This window comes from Myxine glutinosa, chromosome 7, assembly GCF_964187855.1.
Source record: "Myxine glutinosa chromosome 7, kmMyxGlut1.1, whole genome shotgun sequence".
NCBI classification, from domain to species: domain Eukaryota; kingdom Metazoa; phylum Chordata; class Myxini; order Myxiniformes; family Myxinidae; genus Myxine; species Myxine glutinosa.
The window spans coordinates 160,306,761-160,333,641 of record NC_136267.1 but is presented as its reverse complement, the minus strand read 5'-3'; the positions used below and the strand labels follow the sequence as shown (position 1 = coordinate 160,333,641).

The following is a 26,881-nucleotide window of genomic DNA, read 5'->3' as shown; positions in this document are numbered from 1 at the left end:
AGGGAGAGATGGAATCACCCCAATGTCTCATCCACGTCGTGATGCGTCTCACCAATCCACACAGCAATTCTCATTTCCTGCACACAGAACAAAGAAAACACAGGTGTGGAGTCATCATCATCACCACAGGTAAGTGGCTGCGTATGGTGCGACAGGTTCATCAATCCTAACTATTTCCTAAATGACTTTAACAACTTTACATTACCCGGGGTCTTTCTCCTGCCAAACCATTGGCCCTCTTACACTATGGGTTCTAAAAACCAATTCCCATTGACCAAACTGTGGTGCTTTTCAATTTGGGGTCTCACTCCCCCGATTCATCTCTCGGTGCCCTCGCACAATTTCTGGGCTGCGACGTGTAGCTCTCCTCGCCGGTCTACCCACCTGCTTACCTCCACCACTGCAGTTGCCTCCGAGCTTACCTGCTCCTCACCCTAACCTATCTACCTGGGGAAGGCCCTCTGGCGCTCTCCCCACTCGGTGCCCTCTCTGGCACTGGGCTACCCGGGTCCGTCCTCCGGATCCTCGGGCCCCACTGACACTAACGGCTCCCAGAGCCCACCTGCGGCCTCACCTGGCCGACATCCTCACAGTGGTGGAGTGCCCAACCAACTACACACACTAACAGGCTACACGCCCAGCCATTTCCACAACACTAATGCACCCATCCGCAATACCATTCTGCAACCGCACCACAAATGCCAATATCCAACCACAATTTACCTATACCCTCTACCTAACACTTACACTACCCGCCCCGGGTACTCGTGAAAGGGGTCCACTCTTCCCCCATCCACACCTTCGCACCATGCACACCACTCCGTACCACTTACTCCAACTCTCTCCACACCACTCATTCCTATACTCCATGTATTCCACACACCTGTGCTCTCACACCTGGTGCCACCTGCACCCTTCTCTCCCCAAGCACATTCGCGCTGATCCACAACACTCACTACTCATACACTCCTCCACACACCTGTCCAGTTGCACACCTGTGCAATCACCCCTGTTCAATCCTCACACAGCATCATCTCATCTAACTACTCCCCTCTGAAACTTGCGCTTCCCAGTCGTCCCTTTAAACTATTGCGCTCCCTCGTAATTATCATCCACACTAATCTACCTGCGTCCCCACTACAGGTATCAGTCACTAACTAACCTTAACGTCACCTAATGTCATCTTCTAGGGCCCTATCAATATCCTAACCCACCCGGGCTAGTTTTCACTGCCATACACCCCATAAGCTATTGCTCCTTTGCCCCCACATGGGAAGGGTGGCAGGGATGCCACCCTTACCCACCGGGCCCATCGCTCACTACCAATTTTGCACATCAAATTTCAACAAATCAAAAATTTGCCAATCACTACCCATCATCTGCCAATCATTACTGCCAATCCTTTGCCAATCATCAAATTTTGTTTTTCTCTAATTTTGGGTCCAAAACACTAGCCTCATCACACAGTCTACTCACTAATGCCTCTCGGTGCGCCAATTCCTGTCCAAAGCCCGGCTTCGTAAAGCCAAGCCATGAATGCGGGTTGTTTGGTGCCAGCGGCTGGATACGTCCCGCATTCGGTGCAGGGAAGGAGGTTTACCCGGGCCGAGGTCCCACTCACCTTCTCGGCACGGAGCCATCCCATGGCTCGATCTCGACCTGCCAGAATGCCTCAACAAAAAGTGGTCGCCATGACGACCCTTCCTATCGGGTTGCCCGCTTCGCCTAGTGGAGCATGGACGCGGCCGTTCCAAGCGAGGCACAGCGTGGATCGCGTACGGCGGTTCTTTCGAAACCGCCGTGGTTCGGATCCCCGCTGGTCCTCGCGGCACGCGAAGCTGCCCGACGCGCACCGAGGGCCCGATTCGGCTAAAAGTCGCTCTAACCGCTAATAGTCCTTGAGCCAACCGGCCATTTTTTGAAGTGAATGCTCCGGCGGGGGGAGTAATTCTCATTATGATTTTCCATTAGACCAATGTCTCAAGTGTCAGAAAAGGTGTGATGGACATCTGAGAACGGTAGCTTAGTGCCCGGATGGACGCCATCTTTGAAACCACCCAGCTCGAAAATGCCCATTTGGTGGGGTACATTGTTGCACGTGTATCTGGACTTCTATACTAGCTATCGATGTGCGGTTGACGACTAAATATACGTCCGATGTGTACCGTCTAAATAAAAAATAATATGAAGCATTTTGTTTTAGATTAATTATTATAAAAATCAATTATCGAAAAAAAATCATATATTTTTCAATATTTTATTATTAGACTTGTACTTTTTTTAGTGAAACAACACTGGTATGATTTTCCAAATTATGCATTGTGCTACACCGTTTATCTGTCTATAAAAATAACTCAAAAACTAAAACATATCATCCACCACGAGTGTACACAAAAAATATATGAAAATGCATGCACTTTCCACAAACCGAAACTATGTCAGTTGGAATTTCCCGCCGATAATCAACCCACAGAACCCAGTGCCGAAAGTGACGTCAGTCTATTCTATATCTATATTCTATATTCTATATCTCAGTCTGAGATTTGTTGCGGTGACCTGATTAATTTCTGAGGGGGGGGGGGGGGGTGGGTGGCTTAAGAACTAAAAGTTAACATGTTAGATGGCGCCACATACAACTCTATTATAGAGTTGTATTGTGGCGCCATCTAACATGTTCACTGACTTGGATGAGTATGTCTATGTAAGCTGGCGAGCTTTTCGGATATCGGAGTAATCTAACGTCAGTCTTTTTGTTCTTTCAGCTGAGATGGCCGGTGTCGAGGCGAAACGGGCGAAGATTGAACCTGAGTCCGGAACGTGCATCCTGTGCAGCAAGAAGTCGCCACTCTCTGAACTAAGCAAGGCAGCGGGCAACAGTTCTTGGAAGACATTGTGTGACGCAGCCGCAGTTAGAAACTTTTATCCAATTCTAAAGCTAGTCCAAGAAGGCGCAGTTGAACTTCCTAATATTCCAATATTATACCATAGGGCTTGTAGATCAGACTTCACTCACAAAAACCACCTAGCTACTTTGACCAATGCAGCTAGAAGTTCTTCAGTTGATACTGGCGATGCGGTGCGACGGCGATCATCACGGGAAGAGACAGGATCAACTTCAACGGTCTACGATGATAAATGCATTTTTTGCCAGCGTGCTTCAAAATTCATAAAAGGCAGTCGTACCCGTGAAACAGTTGTCTTGGCTGTTGAACTTCGAGCAGATAAGACAATAAGAGATGCTGCGACAGCTCGCAATGATGAGAGAGTTTTGGCATTGACTACACGAGATATGGTTGCAGCTGAGGCTCACTACCACTTCTCCTGCTATAGAAACTACACACGGCCCCAAAAACCTCAAGTAGAAACTGACATTGAAGATAATATCGAGAAAAAAGAAATGATACGATGTATATTCAATTTCATTCGCACTGACTTGTTCTTGAACCCGAGGATTGTTCCAATAGTTGATGTTGCAACAGATATCCTGTCTTCAGATACATTTTCAGTTGATGTTCGTGACTCCATCAAGAAGAATCTGCAGCGCACATTACAAAGAGAGTTTGGAGAATCGCTCATCTTCTTCAATGTGAAACACCGTGTATACTTGATGCCCGATAATCTGACAAAGCGAGAGATTGCTGCAGAGTGCGTAAACCTGAAAGCAGAAGTGAAAGCATTTGAACGAACGGACGGTGAAAGTAACATTGTGCGTGCAGCTACTTCACTGCGACACCAGATCAAAGATGCTCATTACAATGAACGTTGGCCGCCTCAGCCAGCAGAACTCACTTCAGATTACGTGAAGATACCAGATTCTCTTCGTGTATTTCTGCATACTTTGATTTGCGGGAGTGGGGGTAGCTCTGCGCGTGCCGACACACTGGTATGGTCGATGGCTCAAGATATCATCAATGCTGTACACCGGGGTACCATCAGAACATCGAAGCATGTCCTACTTCCGTGGGTCATGAAAACGCTCACCGGTAATACAGAGGTCATCAGAATATTGAATCGACTCGGGCACGGATGTTCGTACACAGTTCTGGAAGAAATCGAGACAGCGCTATGCATAGACAAATTAGCAAGTGTGGAGAAAGATACAGTACCACTTCCGTCACATGTGCACCCTTCGGTCCCGACTGTATTAGCATTCGATAACATCGACAGGCTAGAGGAATCGCTGAGTGGTGGCGGAACATCGCATCGCGTCAACGGTATCATCGTCCAACCGAAGTCGCAGTCGTGTTTGCCGCCCCAACCTCCATCGGCAGTATCCAAAGCAGATAAGAAGCGATCTATCCCGTCATCCAGCGATTTAGTTCCAATATACAGCGGTGGGAAACGAGAGGGCCCACCTGCAATCAAGCCTGCAGATCTTTCTGACACTCTTGCAGGCGCAACATCCCTTGCGCAGCGCCAAAATCACGTATGGATTATGACTCGCATGCTGGAACCATGCGACCAGACAATCAGTTCGTGGACTGGTTTCAACATCATGACTAGAGATCGTGTTCAGGTGACGGAAGATGTAGTTGGCTACCTGCCGACTATAAACGCGCCTGCCACAGATATGGCAACAGTGCAAGAAATCCTCAGAGAAGCTCTGAACATCATGTCATCACTTCAGCTTGAGCGTATACCGGTGGTGCTAGACCAGGCACTATTTGCTAAGGCGACCGAAATAGCATGGAAAGATGTCGATCGATATGGAAGAATCGTGCTCATGATGGGGAACTTCCATACCATCTGTAACTTCATGTCGAGCATTGGGAAAATGTTTGGAGATGCAGGCCTTCGGGATGTAGCTGTTGAGTCAGGAGTAATCGCTGAAGGTTCCATCAACAGGGTTCTGGAAGGCAAGCAATACAACCGTGCTGTGCGACTCCACAAGTTGATGTACGAGGCACTAATGCGCATCATTTGGAAGGGCTTCCAGGTGTGGATAGAAAGCAATCATCCTGACAAGGAACCCCAGATTCGAAGCGCTGACCTCAAAATTCGCAGCATCAAGGAGGATGTTTGCCACGAGACTCTCGCTGCTGCTCTCGATGATGATTCATGTGTACAGAGCTTTGACATGTTCGCGAAATACCTACATTTTCTGCGAACCAAACATGGAGACCTGGCTCGCTTCTGGATGATGTATATTGATATGGTAGAGACCCTGCTGGGGTTGATTCGTGCGGATAGAGAAGGCGACTGGATGCTTCACTTGGCTTGTGTCAGAAGAGTGATCCCTTGGTGTTTCGCAATGAACAAGGTGAACTATGCTAGATATCTACCAGTGTACTATGCACAGATGACGCAACTCCACGAAACATGCCCCGAGTTGTACAGGCATTTCAATCAAGGCTACTTCTCCGTACAGCTTAGACCAGGGAATCCATTTGCCAGAATCGCTGTTGATCAGACAACAGAAGAAACAGTAAACAAAGATACGCAAACAGCTGGAGGAACACGAGGTTTTAGTCTTCGACAAGGGGCTGTGTCACGATACTATCTAACTGCAGAAAATCGGGCTACTGCACTGAGGCAACTACGAGAAACTATCCTTGTGAATGGCAGCGACACATCTCACGCCAAGCACCCTGACTTGTCTACTTCTCGCATCAAACGTGATGAGTCTGGCGTCACAGCTATCTGTGATCTACTGGAAAATGACTGGACCAATCCATTCGCCGATGATCCGTCATGTCTTCTCAGTATATCTACCGGAGCGGCTGCGAGGGAGGACGTTTCTAATGACCTACTCAACACCCTGCAAAAGGGGGAAGCGGCGTATCAAAGCTTCCAGAAACGTCTTGAAGAGGGAACAGGCTTTCATGACACATTGAACAAGCTAAACTTGAAGACCTTTGGTAAGATCAAGCAGAAAGTTGTGAAGGGCACAAACAAGGAGATCGTCCTGAGAGCTGACAGACAACTGTTTGCCACCATGATACTCATCGCCAAGACAAGGAACCTCGACATGCAACTTGTCCTTTGTCACCCACTAGGGCTGTTACCATGGTCTTTGGCAAACGTTGATGGGTCAATGAAAAAAACGAACAAAGCTGCACTTGCGAATCACATGGAAGGTCTTGTGGAACCAGCCGAGAACGTTGACAAGCGAAGTGCAACAATAATTGATGCGATGGCTCTCATACAAAAGATGCATGGCGAGAACGACACGTTCGAAGAACTATCTGACCGCATCCTTGCTGCAGCGCTTCACGCTGGTCAAGGCAGTGAGCGCATCGATGTTGTCTTTGACACATACACAGAAGAATCCATCAAAGCAGCTGAGCGTGTGAACCGCGGTTCAAATTAAGGCATCAGTTTCAGCGAGATCAGACCCGCACACAAAATCATGAACTGGCGGCGTCTCCTTGCTTGCAGCCAGACAAAGGAGAAACTGGTTGTGTTTCTGGCGGAGTCGTGGAAACATGAAACAAATCGCGAAAAGCTAGGCAACAGAACACTGTATGTCACCTGTGGTGAAAAATGTCTGGTACTGACCCGCGATAGGTGGAAGTTGGTGCAAGCACTCGAATGTAGCCACGAGGAAGCAGACACGTGTATGTTTCTCCACGCAAAGCACGCCGCTACCCACTACAAGACGATCATCTTAGTGGCAGATGACACCGACGTTCTGATCATCAGTCTTCATCTCAGCAGAACCATCGATAGTCAGCTCTTCATCAGACGAGGAACAAAGGTTCGAGTCAGAATGATCGACGTTGGAAAGTTGGCTGCGGTATTGGGGTCTGGAGTTTGCAGTGCATTGCCAGGGCTTCATGCATGGAGCGGGTGTGACACTGTGAGTGCTCTGGCTAGCCAAGGAAAGATAAAGGCTTTGAAGCTTGTGCAAGCGAATGAGCTGTATCTTCAAGCATTCACAGATCTGGGATCTTCGTGGAATGTACCAACAGACGTCTTCAATAGCATTCAGGCCTTCACGTGTCAGCTGTACGCCAAGAACACGAAGATCGTCGGTGTTAATTCGCTCCGTTATCACATGTTCTGTGCAAAGAAGGGCCAGATCGAATCTGGACAATTGCCGCCTTGTGAAGACTCCTTGATGCAGCATACGCTTAGGGCCAACTATCAGGCGGCTATCTGGCGACGCAGCCTTGAAAACCTACCAGACGTCCCAACACCATCAGCAGGACATGGTTGGGAACTCGATGATGGCGGTTCGCTCACAATCTGATGGATGGCGGGTCTACCAGCTCCAGATGTCGTCTTGAATCTCATCTCATGCACATGCAGAAGGACGTGTCGACCGTCAGATTGCTCCTGCATACTGAATGGGTTGAAGTGCACTGTTGTGTGTAAGCTGCAGGGATGCTCCAACATGGTGCAGGATGATGCTATCGTGGCTCAGGATGCCAATGACTCTGATGGCGACTCTGATGATTAACTTTGTGTGCACTGTATATTGTATAGCATATGTTGTTCTCTATTATAATGCAGGCCAAATTGCCTGGAAATCTTTATAGACAGATAAACGGTTTAGCAAAATGTATAATTTGGAAGATCATACCGGTGTTATTTGACTAAAACATGACATGTTCAATGATACCTCCGCTTGCTTATTAGGAATATACATCGTATGGTGTTAAAATCAGCTCCATACGTCTTTCCAAACTCTAGTAATGAATAATTAATATAATTGGCGGCCATTTTGAAATCCAAGATGGCCACCAAAGTGCAGATTTCCTATGTAACAATTTCCGCCTGCTTATTAGATATCGTATGGTGTTAAAATCCTCTCCGTACGACATTCCTAACTTGAGTTATCGTCAGAATAGATAATGCCAGCGGCGGCCTAAGTCATTTTATGCCTCTTTACATTTATTTGTTGTAAACTCGTGGTGGATGATATGTTTTAGTTTTTGAGTTATTTTTATAGACAGATAAACGGTGTAGCACAATGCATAATTTGGAAAATCATACCAGTGTTGTTTCACTAAAAAAAGTACAAGTCTAATAATAATATATTGAAAAATATATGATTTTTTTTCGATAATTGATTTTTATAATAATTAATCTAAAACAAAATGCTTCATATTATTTTTTATTTAGACGGTACACATCGGACGTATATTTAGTCGTCAACCGCACATCGATAGCTAGTATAGAAGTCCAGATACACGTGCAACAATGTACCCCACCAAATGGGCATTTTCGAGCTGGGTGGTTTCAAAGATGGCGTCCATCCGGGCACTAAGCTACCGTTCTCAGATGTCCATCACACCTTTTCTGACACTTGAGACATTGGTCTAATGGAAAAATCATAATGAGAATTACTCCCCCCGCCGGAGCATTACTTTTGGTCTGGCTCAAGGACTATAACCCGTTTAACGTCGATGTTTCACCTGCATGCTTACACCCCGCAGCCCGTTCCTTGCTCACACATCCAGCCGTTCCCATGCTCCTCGTACCTTTCCTTACACACCCAGGTACACTCATTCCACTCACAGCCTTGGTCACACACCTGACCACCGAACACTTTGGCACACATTCGTTGGTCGCACACCTCACCAACACACCTCTTCGCACCCCCTCCTCGGTCACCTCCTCTGTGACAATCACAGGTGTGCTCTCACTCGCACACCCAACCATGTGCCTCACTACCAATTCCAGCGTGCATTCCCACTCACGCTCTACCATTCCAGGTGTGCATCCTTCCATTCCAGGTGTACATCCTCGCTCACCTGTCACAACCAACTCACGCTCCTTGTCACTCTCACTACTCTCACCTCCATTCTTGACAACGCACTCACCCTTACTCCCGACAGCGCACTCTTTCCCCATGCACCTGTCCGTTACACACCTTTCTCGCGCGCACTCTCTCGTTACATCCTCTGTAACACTCACCACAGGCGTGCATTCTTCCTTGCCTTTGACAGCGCACTCTTTCCCCATGCACCTGTCCGTCACACACCTTTCTCGCGCACACTCTTGCGCACACTCTCCCGTCACACCCTCTGTAACACTTACCACACCGCGCTTCCATGTGCTCCCTCGCACACGCGCTACGACCGACTCACTCTCGCCAGCACCCTCATTCCTTGGCACGCACTTTTTCCTCACACACCCCAGAGTCGGACTTTCTCGCACACCTCCTTTTTCGCACACCAGACCTGTCGCACACTTCACCCACGGCCTCTCACGAACACCCGGGTCCATCTCGACCCCCAAGCTTCTTAAATCCCCTGGCGCATCATACGCACGACCATATTGGTCACCACTTACACCGGGTCCTCTTCCTCTTCGCTTCTCCTCCATCACCTGCGAATCCCTCATCCGGTTAATGAGCACATCATCACGATCCGAACACAGACTTTGGACCAATTCTTTTACCTCCTCTTTTATCTTTTTCTTATCCTCTCTCTGTCGCTTCTTAATTTCGCTCACCCCTTCTTCCACTTCTTCTAATTTCTGCTTCACCTCTTTTATTCCCCGGTACGTCTCCTCAAGTTCGTCCTCTAAGGCTACCTTGACCGTTTCCATGTGCGTCCTCACCTGCCGGTCCTTCGTCTCCATTACCTCTGTCACCTCGTCCAACCTCGTTGTCAGTCCCTCACGTACCATCTGACATTCCCTCTTCGTCGCTATCAAGTCATCTTTTAGTTCTTTCTGTGTCGCTTTTAACCCTCCTAGTACCGCAGTGTTCCTTTGTACCTGCTCCACTAACTCAGTCTGTCCCACCGTCAGCTGTTCCACCTCCTGCGTCAGGTCCTCTATGCCCCCTTGTAACTTTACAGTCCCCTTTCTCACCTCCTTCTCCATGCGCTCCTTACAGTGCCTCACCTCCTCGCGCACTCCTCCGACCTCCTCACTCACACCTCTTCTGATCTCCTCTCCCATCACTTGCATCTCCTGCCCAGATGCCACCCTCATCTGCTCCATTTCCTCCCTGTGAGCATCCAGTTTGGTTTCTACCCCCATTCTGACCCCCTCTATCCGCTGCTCCATTTGTTTAACTTCCCTTTCCGCTTGGTCCCTCATGTCCCTCAATTTGCCTTCCATACTGTTTTCTAACCCCTCTAACCCCTTTTGCATCCCTTCCATTTGATTCTCTTGAGCGGCCATTCTGTTTTCTACCCCCATTAACCCATTTCTCACCTCTTTTATCCCGTTGTCTAACCCCTCAAAATTATTGTCTAACTTCCCAAATTTCTTGTCTAACTCCTCAAAATTATTGTCTAACTTCCCAAATTTCTTGTCTAACCCCTCACCGGTACCCCTTGCTTCGTTCCTCATTACCCCCATTTGGCCCTCCAATCGCTCACCCAATCGCTCACTATCAGCCCTCATTTCCTCCCTCATTTTCTCGCTATTCTGGGCCATAAGGGCCTTCATTTGTATGAAAAAAAGGTTCAAATCTACCAGCGGCGCTACTACTGTCGCGGGCGTGGTCGCCGTGGCCATCTGCGAGGCGCCATTTTGCGCGCCCGCACCCTCGTGCGTGACGACGCTATTTTGCGAATCTGCTACCCTCACTGCTTCGCTCTCCTCTTGTCCCTCAATTTGGTCCTGGATCGACCCTGCCTCACTCTCTTCTACCGGAACCCAGCCGTCTTGGTCTGCCATAGCGCGACTTTCAAAATTCGGGTTTTTATTTTTTTTGTAAAACACAATTAAATTTCGCTGTTATAATTTTGAGCGCGTGAAACGCGCTCCGGATCGAATCCCACTTCCCGACACCAAATGTTACTCTAATAGTACAATTGGTGTCCCAAAATTTGGGCCTAACAAATTTAGTCCCAGGTCCGAATCCAACTCCTCGACACCAAATGTTACAGACGCGGTTGTGGATGTTAGTTTACCGAGCGGTTTGGTATGACCGCGTCTGCACAGTTTACCCGATTATACTCGAACGTTGGCCGAGTCGCGCTACGCTAGATCAATGAAGGAAAGGACACAACGGCTGGGTTAGATGACACGACACCAGGGGTACAGTTCTCAAGACCTCCGGAGGAGGTTATAATATGGGATATGCGGAACGTTTAGATTACAAGGACAAGAGGGACAGCATAGGAAGGTGGGCACTTAATCACGGTCTTATAGTAGCCCCGACAGACCACAGATAAACAGGACAAAACTGACTCACACAGGGATTGATGGCAAGGAAGGGCAGGTAGTCGAGGCTCAAGGTGCACCTTGGCTCAGGGGCAGAATCGACCCGGTCCGGTCCAGAGATGCGGGAGGTCTCTCAGCGCTTGGAGGTGGCGACTTCTCTTTCCAAGCTGGGGGCGCATCTGACGTCACGTCCGGTCAGTGGCTGCGTATATCCGGCGGGGAGTGACACGCCCTCGGCTCGTTAGCTCCGCCCCAGATGGAATCGGCCCGTTGCTTCTTATTGGGTGCGGGGGGTTACCGGGCTCCGCCCTTGACGAGGGGCCGACAGTCAGCCCCTTCGTGGTAACCCCGTCGGCGCACATGGGCAATGGCGGCTAACCAAGCCGGAGTGAGGACGCACACTCCCCGCGCGCTGTTGTTGTAGTTGTTGTTGTTGTTGTTGTTTCATGAGGAAGATGGGAGGAGGTATGGGGAGGTCCTAAACTCACTACTGGTGCCATACAATCACATTCTGGTGCAACGAAGAGTCAGAATTAATGGAAACGAGTCCTTAACTGACATAGACTAAGAATAACTAGCAAGATGTCCTATAGTTGTCTACGTGAGATGCGGTGAACCTGGGCACGACATTTAATGGGGGAAAAAGGGGAAGGTCGGGGCTACAGAGTGTTGTTACAGACAATGGGACTAGGGAATGGGGGATTGGGGATAGTTGGGGAGTATTGGGGAAATAGGGGAATATTTACAAGCGGATATGGATGGAGGCCAAATCCCATATCCGCAACAATATATATATATATATATATATATATATATATATATATATATATATATATATATATATATATCATCATATATACACTTCTCACAATAAGTTAGGGATATTGGCAGGTTCTTCGGTGTGGTTGATTTTGTGTATTAATTAGGTTGAAAAAAGTTGTTGGTTCTAATTCTATTGGTTATTAATGAGTGTGAAAAAACACAGCATTCTTGATTTCAATACCATAACCCTAACCCCTATAAAAAAAATAAACTCACTCCCACAATATCCCTAACTTATTGTGAGTGGTGTATATACAGGGTGATATATATATATATACTCAAAGGCAAAAGTTATTGTGACACAGAAACAACAAACAGAATCAGTGTTAAACCTTTACTGCCACGAATGAAATGTTATTACATGGAAAGACAAATGTTTCAAGGTATGGTAACGATCAACAGTCCATAAGAACAGCACACTTGGCATATGCAAATGAGCCACAACACAAGAGGGGGTTCACAAGCAAGTTCACACGGTCAGTAGCGAGTGTGTCCACCTTGTGCATTGATGCAGGCCTGGCACCTCCGCCTCATTGAGGCCACTAAACGTCGCTGAAAGTCCTTGGGAAGATCATTCCATATCCGAGGAAGGATTTGGCGGAGTTCCTGCAGCGTTGTTGGAGGATTAGGATGACGTCGTAAACGTCGCTCCATTTCATCCCAGACGTGTTCAATGGGTGACAAATCAGGGGATCTTGCGGGCCAGGGTAACACATTAACATTGTTCTGATTAAGATACAGCTGTACAACCCGAGCAACGTGTGGTCTGCTCCACTGGAGACGTCGACGTCGATGTTCTGGCGTTAGAATTGGCCGTCGGGCTGGGCGTCTTGCACGGATGCCGTGGACGCATGGACGTCGTCGAACTGTTCTCGCAGATACACCTCTGTTGCCAGGTATGGTACGGGCTGTAAGGGTTGCTGGCTGGAACCTGTGTCGGAGGTGCGTGGTTCGAATGCATCGGTCTTGACATGGGGTCGTTACTGGTGGGCGGCCACTACGGGGACGGTCTATAACTTGATTGTTTTGCTGAAATCGTCGCCATAAGTGCCAAATGGTGTTTCTATGGACGTTGAATCGACGAGCAACGTCACGCTGTGAGGTACCAGACTGAAGCATACCTATAGCTCTCCATCTGTCATTTTCCCCGAGGCGTGGCATGTCGAACTTGTTCCAGAATGATGAATAGAGGTGTTTTTCTGACTTCTGCACTTCTTAAGACTGCATTGAGTGGAAATGATAAGCGTCTAGTTTTCTGGCCTTTTGAAGTGAACATTGCTGGCCATTTTTCTCGAATATGTCATGCTTCTTGCAAATTTCGTGCAATTCGAACAACAACTGCTTGGTTGCGTTTCTTCGACCATTTTAACACACTCTTTCTCTGGTTCAAATCCCAAAATTCATTCACAAGATTAACAATGAAAAAATTCCATGTCACAATAACTTTTGCCTTTGAGTATATATATATATATATATATATATATACACACACACATACAGTCATGCGTCGCTTTACGTCCGTCCGACAACATCCGATCGCTTATCCGTCCGTGGCCCATAAAAATAATAAGTGGGGAAAATAATAAACAATAGGTATTAAAAAAAACCCGTTCAGACAATGGGATGTAGCGGACGTAAGTGGCTTTAGAGCGGGCGCGCTAACGCATGCATCACGTGTTCTTAAACAAAATAGATTGTGCTGCCAGACGTATGATGATACAGTACAGTAACTATATATACTGTATATCCATAATATGTTTTGATAGATATAAGAAATGCCTATGTTACTGGTTTATGTTTTTTGGCTATTGTAGTGTACAGTACTTTTAATTTGATTTCCTTACTTACGAAATAAAAAGTTTACAAACTGTATAACAATGTATGCTTGGTTTTGCCTCGTCGGCAGCGCCGCAGCATCATCAGCATCCAGTCTCGATTACCCCCGCGTATCGTGAGCGTTATTCCATTGTCTTTTCATTTGATTTTATTGAAATCAATCCACCCTAAAGTTAACCATGGGTCCCAAACGCAGCGCAACCAGCCCTAGTGGTAGCAGCAGCAAGAAACATCGCAAGAGCATTGATTTGGAGGAGAAGCAGAAAATAACAAGACAGCGTGAGGGCGGCAAATCTGTGAATGCTATCGCACGTGATTTCGGCATGTTTTTCGGCACGAATACCACCTCTTTGATTCAGCCGATGGATCAAGGGGCTATTGCAGCTTTCAGTTTCAAGTCCTATGTTCGGACAACGTCCAATTCGGTTAAAGTCACGTTTCCAAGAACGTATCTAGGACGTTAAACGACGCATGACTGTGTGTATATATATATTATATATATCTATACTAGCAGAAGTACCCGGCATTGCCGGGCGGGGGAAGGGAGGGGAGGGGGTAGGGGAGGGGAAAGGGGAGGGGAGGGGAACGGGGGGGAGGGGAGGAGAGGGTGGGGAGGGGAGAAGAGGGGGGGAGGGGAGAAGAGGGGGGAGGGGGAGGGGGAGGAGGAGAGGGGAGAAGAGGGGGGAGGGGAGAAGAGGGGGGAGGGGGAGGGGGAGGAGGAGAGGGGAGAAGAGGGGGGGATGGGGAGGGGGAGGGATGGGAGGGGGAAGGGAGAGGGGGGAAGGGGGGAGTGGGAGGGGGTAGGGGGGTAGGGGGAGGGGGATGGGGAGGGGAGAAGGGGAGGGGGTAGGGTGGAGGGGGAAGGGGTAGGGGGGAAGGGGTAGGGGGAGGGGAAGGGGTAGGGGGAGGGGGTGGGGAGAAGGGGAGGGGGAGGGGGAGGGGGGAGGGGGGAGTCAAGTCGGAAGTCATTGTCGTCAATTGAATGTCGCATTTATTTTTTATTCCCTGTCAAATGGCATTGGTCCCGCATTCCGAACCCGGAAGTCGGAAGTCATTGTCGTCAAAGTTGAAAAATTAACGTTACGAAATACGCTGATGACGTCATAATTTTAAAACCCGAACGTTTTTTAAACATTATAGGGTGAGCTGTAGTTTCTCTGGGACGTACTGATTCCGAATATGAAGTTGAAAAATTAATGTTCCGAAATACGCTGATGACGTCATAATTTTAAAACGCGAAGTTTTTTTAAATTTTAAGGTGTGCTGTAGTTGCTCTGAGACGTACTGATTCCAAATATGCCTTTGGTTTTGCTCTGCGATGAGTAGTTCTCGAGTTATAAGAGGACAAACAAACAAACAAAAATACTTTACTGCTTTATATATATAGATATATATATATATATTGTAATGGGGTCCACCCCCCTTACCCCTGGTCTCGGTGGACCTTCGAACCCCGAGAGGGTCCCCGGCAGAAAGATGTTTTTATCCCTCACTGGAACCAGCAAACGAAACAGTCGAATCAAATGATGCAACCACACCCGGTTATAAACAAACCATAATATATTATAAATCCCACACAAAGAGCCAGACAGCAATGGGGAAATCACCCCTACTTTCAAATCTTATGAGAAAATCCTTGTCAAGCCCCTTAACTCCACTCACGGCACCTCCCCCAATGTCTCTGCTCCCCTCCAAGGCGAAGTCCCAATGTCTCTGTGCGCTCCCGCGATCGGGGAGTCGAGGCCCGGTGGTCAATTGAGGCGTGGACGAGCGAGACGACCCCGAGGTCACGTGCTCAGCCCCCAGCAGCACAGCGGTGGCGAGGAACCTCCCAAAGGTGCCCTCCCTCCCGCGATCGGGGAGTCAAGGCCCGGTGGTCAATTGAGGCGTAGACGAGCGAGACGACCCCGAGGTCACATGCTCAGCCCCCAGCAACACAGTGGTGGCGAGGAACCTCACAAAGATGCGCTCCGACGTACATGTTGCGGTTCAACCCGCGAGCCTCCGTATAATTCTCACGTGTCCCTTTCTGGCACAGCCGTTCCCGGCAATCACCCAGGGAATAATGTCCAGCCGACACGACGAAAGCCGGTTCACGGCCGGGTGCTCGCGTGGCCAAGATGACGGATGGCTTTCGCTCCAACCCGGATTCTCAAGGCCTGGATCCTCCGGAACCTCAAGGAGAATACCCGACGACACCGGCTCCACGCACTCCGGCGATATTTCTTATCAACCGAACTTCCCTTCAAGGACGCAAAGTTCCCTCGCCCAGTACGGCGAACGCTCGGCCCGGAGCTTCAACCACCACGTCTCCTTCCGGTCTCCTCCCACCTCCTTTTGTTCGCTCCACCTCTTCCGGTCTCGATCCGGATTTTTTCCACATTGTACCAGGAGCGCTTTTAAATCTTTTACTCACCACAACCCGTTCCCTTAAGTCCCAATAAGCATAATATCTAGAATACTTCGAACCAACAGCAATACTCATAACAACAATCATTAGGGCCGAGTCCGTAACAATATATATATATATATATATATATATATATTGGATTTTCATTTCTCCACGAGCCTGCCCCTATTCCTATTGAATAAAGTAGTTTGTGGTGAAAATTGGAGCTTGATTGGACAATATTTAGAGGTTGCTCAAAATGTTGACAAATTTTAATGAATAATAAGATGCAGAATTTTTAGCATCATACATCAATTCATAGATAATTATCTATTTTCAACTACTCAAATTATTTATTATTGTTGGATTGCACTTGTCTTCAATGGTATGACCAAGAGATTGTGCAAAAGCACTGGCCACAAACATAGCACGCCGAACTGAGAGATTTACTCTGTCCAGAGTTGCCACTATTGCTGGAGTGATCACCTTGATGGGAGCCTTTTTCGCCTGTTTGGCAGAAGATGGACTTTGGAGTTTGAATTCATTGTCCCCTGAATCGGAGCTTTCAATCTCAGACTCATCATCATCATCATCAACCACAGCCGATATTGATGGAACAGATTGCATTGCTGTTAGAGTCTCAGCAACATGTTTCTTCTTTCTTTTATCTTCATTCTCAAGCCTGATACACTTTCTGTTCTCCTTCACTGCCAGAGTGTTGTCCACAGATCCCATACGTGAACTTGAGGGATCCTCACGCTGCATCATAAGGAATGCTTTGTCTTCTTCATTCGTCATTTTCTCAAGCGCATCATTTGGTGAGATATCGAAGAGGGATTGAAGATCATCTTTGAACATCTGCTCCTTCACTCTATCGTTTTCGAATGTCTTGGTTCTATTTTTCTTTTCCAGTTTGTAGGCATCATACAACTTCAAAAGTTGGCGCTCACAGGAATCTACTCTCTGCACTGGAATTCGTGCTTTCTCCCAGTATGCACACACAGCTTGTACACTAACTTTGGCACTTTCACGAACTGTATGGTGTTCTTGTATGTGATGGCACACCATTTTCTGCAATGTGTGTCCTTTGGTTGGTAGTCTCCCACATATTATTTCCTTTTCAGACTTTCCCAGCAACCAAACTGTGGAAGAGCTGGGAGTTTCTGCCATCTGAAAAAAACGGGATAAATTAAAAATGTTATTTTTTGAGCAACCTCTAAATAAGTTCCAATTGACCTCATATGATCTTTATAAACATAGGAAGGGCAGCCTTGTGGAGCATGGATTTTTAATAGTATTAAATATTGCATATATCTGTGGACCACCCTAATATATATATATATATATATATATATATATATATATATATATATATATATATATATGTATATATATATATATATATATATTATATATATATATATATATATATATATATACATACATACATACATACATACATACATATATATACACATACAGAAATACAGCAATGCGCACCACCGGGGCTCCTAAGCATGTAGGACATGCGATGTCAATTGCAGTTGACGTAAATACCAACAAGACCCAATCACTTTTCTCACCCAAAATTGGATGGAATAACCAACTGGTGGACAGGTTCGGTGTGTGCCAAGGACAAAGTGATTCCATTTTGGTGAAGATCTGAACGCAGATCCAGATATGAGAATGTTTTAATTTTTCAAGAGATTCTTCACCATTGAGTGCTCGTGCCAAAAACTGAAACATAGCATGATATTAAAAAAGTTGTGGATGGATTTTGACGAAACTAGGTGGTTGAGTTGGTTAGGCAACAGGAAGAAGCGATTAGATTTTGTTTCAGGTCCGGATCCAGATCCAGCCTATCAGTGGGATACAAAACATAAACTGTTCAGCCTGGCAGACGTATGCGCTCTACCGAGTGCAGTTCCAGTTGTTCATGCTAAGTCACTGGTAACAAGGTAACAAGAGGATTTTAAGACAAACTCACCCAATGTTTTCCCAGGTACGGCTGCGTCTCAGGCTTCCCAAACGCGATGTCCTCGGCCCACCAACTTCTGATGCAAGTGGTGACGCATTGCTTCGACGACCTGTCGAAGATCGATCTGCCAATGTTGCAGTCATCACTTCCTGTATTTGCCTCTGGAAGGACTCTCGGACTTCCAATGCCGCTAATGTTTCTTCATGGTGCCTTCGAAGATCTGCACCATTTGGAACAATGCAGATGTAAAATGACTGATAAAAGGTGGATCAACATCAATCAAACAACATTTCCACAAAGATAATAATATGCTTACCTTTTTTTTTATTAGAATCTTCACTGCTTCCATTATTACTTCCTTCACTGTTGGCTTGAACCTCGGGTTTATTGCAATTATCATTCTGCTTCAATTGCACCTGTCACAAATGAAGTGACAACGCAAAACATACTTCTTTGAAAAAGAAAAACCAGTTCACAGGAATAAAATTTCAACTGTATTCTGTTCATGTACATTAGCCAAAAGTGAGGTGATGTACTGTATTGCAATATTAGCCAAATACGTACTTCAGCACACATAGGCCCTTGTGATGGGTAGACACTTCTTGTACGTACTGCACTTATGTTTAGCTTGAGTTTTGGGTTATATGTGAACGGATATAGCGATTCCAGAACGTGGCTTTTTTCCTGGGCACACTGTTATACACACACACACACACAGGCACAGACATGGAGTTAAAGACATTGCAAAGCAAATCATTGCAAAGGTACTGGCTTAATATCTGTCTGAGGGATGGCACGCCTTGTGATATAACACCCACACCTTGCCTGCGAAACACCAATCCAATAGTTTGCAGTCGGGTCGAGGATAAAAGCCAGACTAGACAGCTGAGAGATGAGTACTTATGCTTTAAAATACATACATTAAAAGTAATATAATAAATGCTGCATCATTTAACTTCATTTGTACACACAATACACATATTTTAAAGTTCTGTGTTTATTATCTGACGCATGTGAAGTGAGAAGCTGGGTTGAGCAATTGGTTCACTTTGTCTGTCGGTCTGTCCATAAATGTCAGTTTAAGATTGAGGAACAACTTCATTTCAATTGAATGTTATATTTTGAACATAAAACGAACCTGTAGTTTCGCATTACTTTGGCTCTGAATTTGGCCCGATCACACATGTGCAGAGAGGAGTGAGATAATTATTTTAGTCCTTCTGCCTGTCTGGCATTCAAATAGAATTGAAAATCATTCCAAACAGGAAACGATCTGTTTTTAATGTTGTCATAAAGGACACAAACAACAGGCACAAATAACTAATGTCATGTGTTTTAAATAAGGTGGTGTAAAAGACTGCATCAATAGTGGTAAAATTTCTGAATGCTTTTTTTCTACAACATTTAAAATCTTTATTTTATTTCAATTGAATTATATACTTGAACACTGAAAAACACAAATCGCCTTTTTGGCACTTTCAAAAATATTTCGCTCAGTAGTACTTGGACAAAATATTACAGCATCTTACATCATCCCGACCAATCAAATTTGCCACTCGCAGACCCCGCCCCTGTCCTTTTTTCTTAAGACAGCACGGAGTACTTGGTGCTCTTTGAACTCTGTAGTTGACATTATAGTTTTGGTTAAAAATAATGCACATCAGGATAGGTAATTACAAAATTACAAAAATACAAAAAACACAGAGCCAACACAGAGCTACGACAGAGCAACAGAGCCCACACAAAAAATGTTACAAAAAATTAATTTAAATTTAAAGTGCTGCAATTGGAAGCTTACACAGAGTTAAAGGGTCAAATTCAACTGTCCAAGCCTTTTATACAAACAATATATTTTTCAAACCAAAAGTTGAGAAATCACACATGTATTGCAGTGAGAAATGCACTACCCAGCAGAGGAAACCTACAGGAATAGCTTATTTTATTCTGAAATAATCAGAATCACTACAATTTAACACAGGTGGGGGCCAATTAACTTGTGTGATTTTGAAGGTGATGGGTTACACCTGAGCTAATTTACAATTGCTATTACAAGGGGGTTAGACACTTATCCAACCAAGATATTCTAGTTTTGTATTTTCAATTAATTTTCTGAAATTTGGAGAATTTGTCGCTTACGATGTGTAAATAAAGATGGAAAAAGTCTTATTTAATGCATTTTAATTGGAGGCTATAAAGCAACAAAAGGTGAAAATTTTGAAAGGGGGTGTAGACTTTCGGTTGGCACTGGACATACATCAAATGCCCCGTTTTTGAAAAATATTCTCATATTGATCTATTCATACTTTTACGGATACCCTAGCCCTATGTAGCATTTCTGTAAAATATTTCGGTTTTTCGATTTTGTTTAGACACCGCACCAGGATCGGAGGAAAAATTGAGTACTCTCATTAATGGATTTCTTTGGCAAAATGTCAGGTTTTTCGAATTTTACAAAAGTAAGAACACTTTCTTATAGTAATTCATGATCACTGATTTCAAAGATGGCCTATAAAAGGTGGTGGGTCAAAATTGGAAAAAATTTAGTTCAATGAATGAATGATCGTTTTAAGGCCATTTTCCCCGCTAGAGCGGGGGTTAGCCTTGCGGGCCCCATGACAATCATGGTTCCCTGTTTGAGGCTTTTTTTTTTTTATGGCCGGATGCCCTTCCTGACGCCAACCCTGGGTCACGCTCTTACGATGCACAGGGATACGGTGTACCTATTCTAAACCGGGGTACACACCGGGATCATTCATCCCAGCAAGCTGGTACTCAATTTGCCGACCTCGGAAGGATGACAGGCTGAGTCAACCCCCTGGTGTTAATTCAGCGATCGACCGGGATTCAAACCCAGGATCCTAGGATCCCAAGACGGCACCCTAACCGCTAAGCCAACACCAGTTCAATGTTTTAAAAAATTGGGTAATCGGGTAACCAACAAACAAAAAAGTTGAGTGGCCAGGGAAACCAACTTCGGACGGCGTAGGATATTGAGGGAGATTAACGCGTGAGAGGGCAGGAGAGAGTTGAATTTGCTTGAGAGAGCCTTGTACAAGTAGTCATCACAGTTGGGAGAGCAGGAGCCCATGCATACAGTCATGGCCAAAAATATTGGCACACTTACACTATTTTCAAATAACTCACAATTTTCTCTGAAAATAAGTTGAAATTGACAAAGGTATTTGGTCTCCACAATTCTTTTTTTCACTGTTAATATTACAGAACTTTTGTTTTTTATTCCAAACTTAATATATCCTTTTGAATGAGAAAATAAAAAGAAATGGCATTGACAAAATTATTGACACCCGAGAATTACTATTTGGTAGCATGGCCTTTCGACAAAATAACTGCAGTCAAGTGCTTCCTATAGCCATGAATTTCCTACACTTCTATACTGGCAGTTTGTCCCACTCTTCTTGTGCAAACTGCTCCAGTTCTCCCAGATTTGAAGGGTGCCTTCTCCCAACTGCAGTTTTCAGATCTCCTCAAAGTTGTTCAATGGGATTTATATCTGGACTCATTGCTGGCCACTTCAGAACAGTCCAGCGTTTTGTCTTGAACCATTCCTGGGTGCTTTTTGAAGTGTGTTTGGGGTCATTGTCCTGCTGCAAGACCCATGACCTTCGACAGAGACCCAGCTTTCTGACATTGAGTTCAACATTGCGCTCCAAAATGCCTTTGTAATCTCCTGATTTCATGATGCCATGCACACATACAAGGCACCCAGTGCCAGAGGCAGCACAGCAACCCCAAAACATCACTGAACCTACTCCATGTTTGGCTGTAGGGAAGGTGTTCCTTTCTTTGAAGGCTTCAGTTTGTTTTCTGGAAACATAGAGATGATGTGCTTTACCAAAGAGCTCCAATTTGGTCTCATCTGTCCAATGGACATTCTCCCAGAAGCATTTTGGCTTGTTCGGGTGTGTTTTGGAAAACCCCAGTCAGGCTTTCTCAGCAGTGGGGTCCTCCTGGGTCTTTCTCCACCATTCGAACAATCCTTCACTGCAATCTTCGATCAAGTTTTCTCTTGCGGCCATATCCAGGGAGGTTGGCTACAGTGCCATGGGCAATAAACGTCCTGATAACATTGTGTACAGTGGACACAGAAACATCAAGGTCTCTGGAGATGGACTTGCAGCCTTGAGATTGTCCATCTTTGGCTACAATCTTGTGTCTGACCTCCTCAGACAATTCTCTGGTTTTCCTTCTTTTGTCCATGCTCATTGCGGTACACACAGTGACACAAAACAGCAGAATGACTCCTTTTCTCTATTCAAACTGGTTGAATGAGTGATTTTTATATTGCAGGCACCTGCAGCTCACCACAGGTGAATTCAATTCCAAAGTAGAGGGGAATCACCTGCTTGAAATCTAATTATTTCTAACAACTTCTAAAAGGTGCCAATAATATTGTCTGGGCCATTTTAGGATTTTTGTGTGGAATAAGCTCAGATTTAGAAAAATTTTCAGCTTTTTTGTTTTGTTCCACTGCAAACCAAAGAAATAAATATGTGGATAACAAAAGATTTTTAAATTTCAACAATTTTCTGGAAGAAATGATGCATTATTTGAAAAAAGTGCAAGGGTGCCAATAGTTTTGGCCACGACTGTATAACAAGCTATTTCTATAGTGGAATAGGAATCCACAATTATTCCAATGGAAATGTGGAGGGGGACAAAGCAGGGACAGGGACTATGGGAAAAGGACCTTCTGACAGATTGCAACACAACCACCAGGATGAGTCAAATAAATAAATCATGCAGTCAAAAAATCATGGCTGGGGTGAACAATGTGGTTAATGAACGTTTTCATGAAGGCTATACTGTACTTAGATAATGTGGTTTGGTGATAGACCAGGTATGACACTAACGTTGCACAATGATTGAACAAACATCACATCAGGATTATGTCGAACAATACAAAATGAATAAAGTTTGTCAATGATACTTTGCTAATAATGCAAGTGTGGTGACCGCTAGCTAAGGGATTCTTCTTCGTTCGTATGCAGCACAAGGCTGTGATGTAGCATCATTGGCTGAGGGCATGGCTGCACCACTGATGCAATGCACTGTGCAAGTTGGGGCAGGGATTTGGAATTTGTTCATGGTGCCGGCAATAGCTTGCCCACTCTTCGGAAGGGGCACTGTGGGATCTTTACCATCCATCAATGAATGTCGGCAGACTGGACAACCAGTTTACCGTCCATCCGAGGGACGACACACACATTGATGAATCACCCTGCCTGTGAAACAATGGGATAACAGTTTTTAGCTGGGTCGGGATTCAAACCCAGGCTGGACAGCTTCGAGGAGAGTGTGGGTACATCTAGTCCATCTTGCCAGCCCACTTTTGGGTTGATTGTCATGCAAGAAAATGAAATCTCTTCAGATGGACAAAATTAGGAATATTGTAAGATCATAACATGTTGGATCTTTGCTGGAGATGATGACAAGATCTGGAAAAAGTACACCTGGCAGGTGCTCAGCACTGCGGGGCTTGCTCATATGACGCGACCTCAGAAATATGTCAGCAAAACAAAATTTGTACATTACAGCATGATATGTATGCCAACAATAACTGCACTGGGATGCTGGAGAACAATGGCATCCGCAAATGATGTATATTTCTCAACAATAGCAAAAATGATAATCTTCAATGAAAAAGCATATTTAATGACTAGCTTAACCTTTGTGCCACTTCTATAAACCTTTGTGAAAGCATGATAAAATGATGCACCAGGTGCCACCCACAATGATCTAAAACTACAACTAGGCTATGAGCCAAAGGGGTTGGTCGGTACCATACAGATGGAGTAAGGCTCATTGAGATTTTTAGCAAGATATATGTCCCTAGATATGAAAAAAAAGAGATAGCAGTGTATAACTCTCGGCCATCTCTGTGTTATCACCCGAAATATTATTATAGGCTATGAGCCAAGGGGGTTGGTCGCTACCATACAGATGGAGTAAGGCTCATTGTGATTTTTAGCAAGATATATGTCCCTAGATATGAAAAAAAGTGATAGCAGTGTATATCTCTCGGCCATCTCTGTGTTATCACCCGAAATATTATTATACGCCTGCTTCGCTTCGCCAAAAAATGTGATATTTGCTAAAATTGGAATAAATATGTTTTTAAGGACCACAGAGTGCCAATAATTTGCATACTGGATGCCAACTAATATAGTAATAGAAATATAGAACATTTGTGGGGGTTATTTATCAAAATATTGATATAATGACAAAAGATATGTTAAATTTAGTGAAAAAGTGGTCGAAATCGCTTCGAGTTCAGAATTCACATTGTACATTTTTGTCAATATTTCAAAAATGAAAACTCCCAGAGTAACATTTGACCCCTCAAAATCTTCGCAAGGAACCACTGCATTGGAATATATCATTACTTTGTAATATGGTGGTTGTTTGGGGCACATATTTTGGCAAAGTTCAAAATATGTTCAACCATACCCCCTAATTTTTATATTTTGGAACGAAACATAGCTTTTGAACATTTTAGGTTTATTCGTCTACTACTTTTGGTATCTCAGTGTAATTTTTGGTATTAGCTAGTATCCTAAAGTAGGTTTGTAACATCAGCTACATTATATTTCACAATGCATGCAAACTTGCTCCACACTCTAGGTTTATCATGATCTCTCGAACAAATACGATCTCGATCTCGATCTCGGCACTCTGTGGTTCTTAAAAACATATTTATTCCAATTTTAGCAAATATCACATTTTTTGGCGAAGCGAAGCAGGCGTATAATAATATTTCGGGTGATAACACAGAGATGGCCGAGAGTTATACACTGCTATCACTTTTTTTTCATATCTAGGGACATATATCTTGCTAAAAATCACAATGAGCCTTACTCCATCTGTATGGTACCGACCGGTCAATTTGGGGGGTCTGGCTCATAGCCTAAACTAATACTCAAGTATGAAAAGCAGGATTGTTTTTTCCTCAGCTTGACGATCCGTTTAATCAAAGCTAAAAACAAGTTTTTGTGAGGTGCACACTTTAACAATCAGTTATCGTTCTGTATTCTCATTTATCTTTGAACACACAATGTTCATTCAAGTAGTGGACCAAAACATCAGATAGGTTTTCAAAAATTTGATTCCAATAATTCACACACCCGGCGACCCTTAAAAGGCTGGTTTGTCAAGCTCGCAGCTGCAACAGAAAATAACCAATTAAATTGTGATGGAAGCTGGAAAACTTACGGCATGGAGCCAAAAGTCCGAGACAATGTGAATGCCTCGATCTTTAACAGCCTTGTATTCTTGTGTGGTATCATTACTTCGGCCTTGATGAATGTAATGTGTCACACATGAATCAAACGTTGGCCTGGATGAAAGAAAGAAAGAAAAACAAAAAAAGAACGTGAAAGAAATCCACAAAATTCGCCCGTTTGGGACTCCCATCGGAGCATATTGCTCATGACGCTGGGAACCAAAGTTCCCAGTCAGCTGTGTTGATTTGTCCATTTGTTGGCAAAGGGGCCATCTATTTATTATTACCAATATATGGAGGAGGAAAAGTGGGTTCAGAGTTCTAAAGCATTGCGACTGCATATAGTGAGGAGGATACATTTTCAGTTCTGGATATATATATATATATATATATATATATATCTATATTATAATAGCCGTAGATGATTCTGTCTGTCTGTCTGTCTGTCTATCTGTTGGGTGTCTGTCCGGGGTGTGGCTTACTCGGTTTGCAGAGTAGCTCCACCCATAGCTCCACCCATTCTGGGAGTGGCTATAAACAAATATCCACCATTTTATTAACTCGCATAGCTTTGAGTCCTGTTTTGTAGGCCCGTGGTGTCTTGCTCTCCCCCAGTTTTATTTCAAATCAAATTCGATAAATCATTTCATTTTTCACAGTCGCTAACATAGTTTTAGACTCGGTTGAAAAAAAACGGGAAGAAAATCCGATGAAAGTTGCCGTTTATAGAACGAAATGAATTCTCAAAGGCCTGTAACTTCAAGGCCATTGAGTCTCTCTCACGCCTTTATCTCCAATCTAACTCACCATATGATTTCATTTTTATCGATGGTTTTACTTTTAGACTCGGTGTCAGCAATAATTGAGAACAATCCACACACGCGGGAAAATGCAGAGATATATTTTTTAAAATCGCGTCATGGTGTATCATACACCGCCCAACATGACACCGCCGGCAATGTGTCGATATATATTAAAAATTCGCTTTTGCTTTTCCGTTATGATATATTACTATTTCGTTTGATGATAGTCGTCACAAAAACGTCAACAATGATGCCGACATATATTTCTTCGTTTTTATTTCATTCAACATATTAGCCGGAAGTAAAATATGTTTCAGGAAATTACCGAGAGATATTTCTTCGTTTTTTTTATTAGTTATGTGCGCATACACTTTAAATAGGTTTATTTGAAATCTTTAATTTTCCACAATATAATTTACTTGCCATTTATCATTTGATGATTACGAGACAAATTCCTCTTGAGGATCGTGACAATTCATGCGTTGCGTGGAAACTTCCATTTCCAAAATGAATGAGACGATCGATGAAGAACGACTCGGTGTCACCAACGCGGGAAAATGCAGAGATATATTTTTTAAAATACACCATATCACCGCACAACACCGCCCAACAGCCAACAAGTATCATACACCGCCCAACAGCCAATGAGTATCATACACCGCCCAACATGACACAGACAGCAACATGTCGACATTATCGCTTTTTCTTTAAACCGAGTGAACCGAGCCGAACCGAATACACCG

General features: G+C 44.7%; 1 protein-coding gene across 2 annotated transcripts in view; it reads right to left on the bottom strand.

Annotated features, from left to right (window-relative positions):
- TOPBP1 (DNA topoisomerase II binding protein 1) overlaps nt 1-26,881 on the bottom strand; it is a 204,258-nt gene that overhangs the window by 51,910 nt on the left and 125,467 nt on the right. For both annotated transcript variants that reach the window (XR_013624186.1, XM_078782464.1), the window contains exons 17-20: nt 25,326-25,449; nt 18,660-18,788; nt 18,412-18,511; nt 18,105-18,315 (exon numbers count right to left, since the gene is read on the bottom strand). Coding sequence is in view for 1 of the 2 variants with exons in the window: in XM_078782464.1 (XP_078638590.1) it covers nt 18,105-18,315; nt 18,412-18,511; nt 18,660-18,788; nt 25,326-25,449 (564 nt within the window). In the remaining variant the exon portion in view is untranslated. The remainder of the gene's footprint in view (nt 1-18,104; nt 18,316-18,411; nt 18,512-18,659; nt 18,789-25,325; nt 25,450-26,881) is intronic.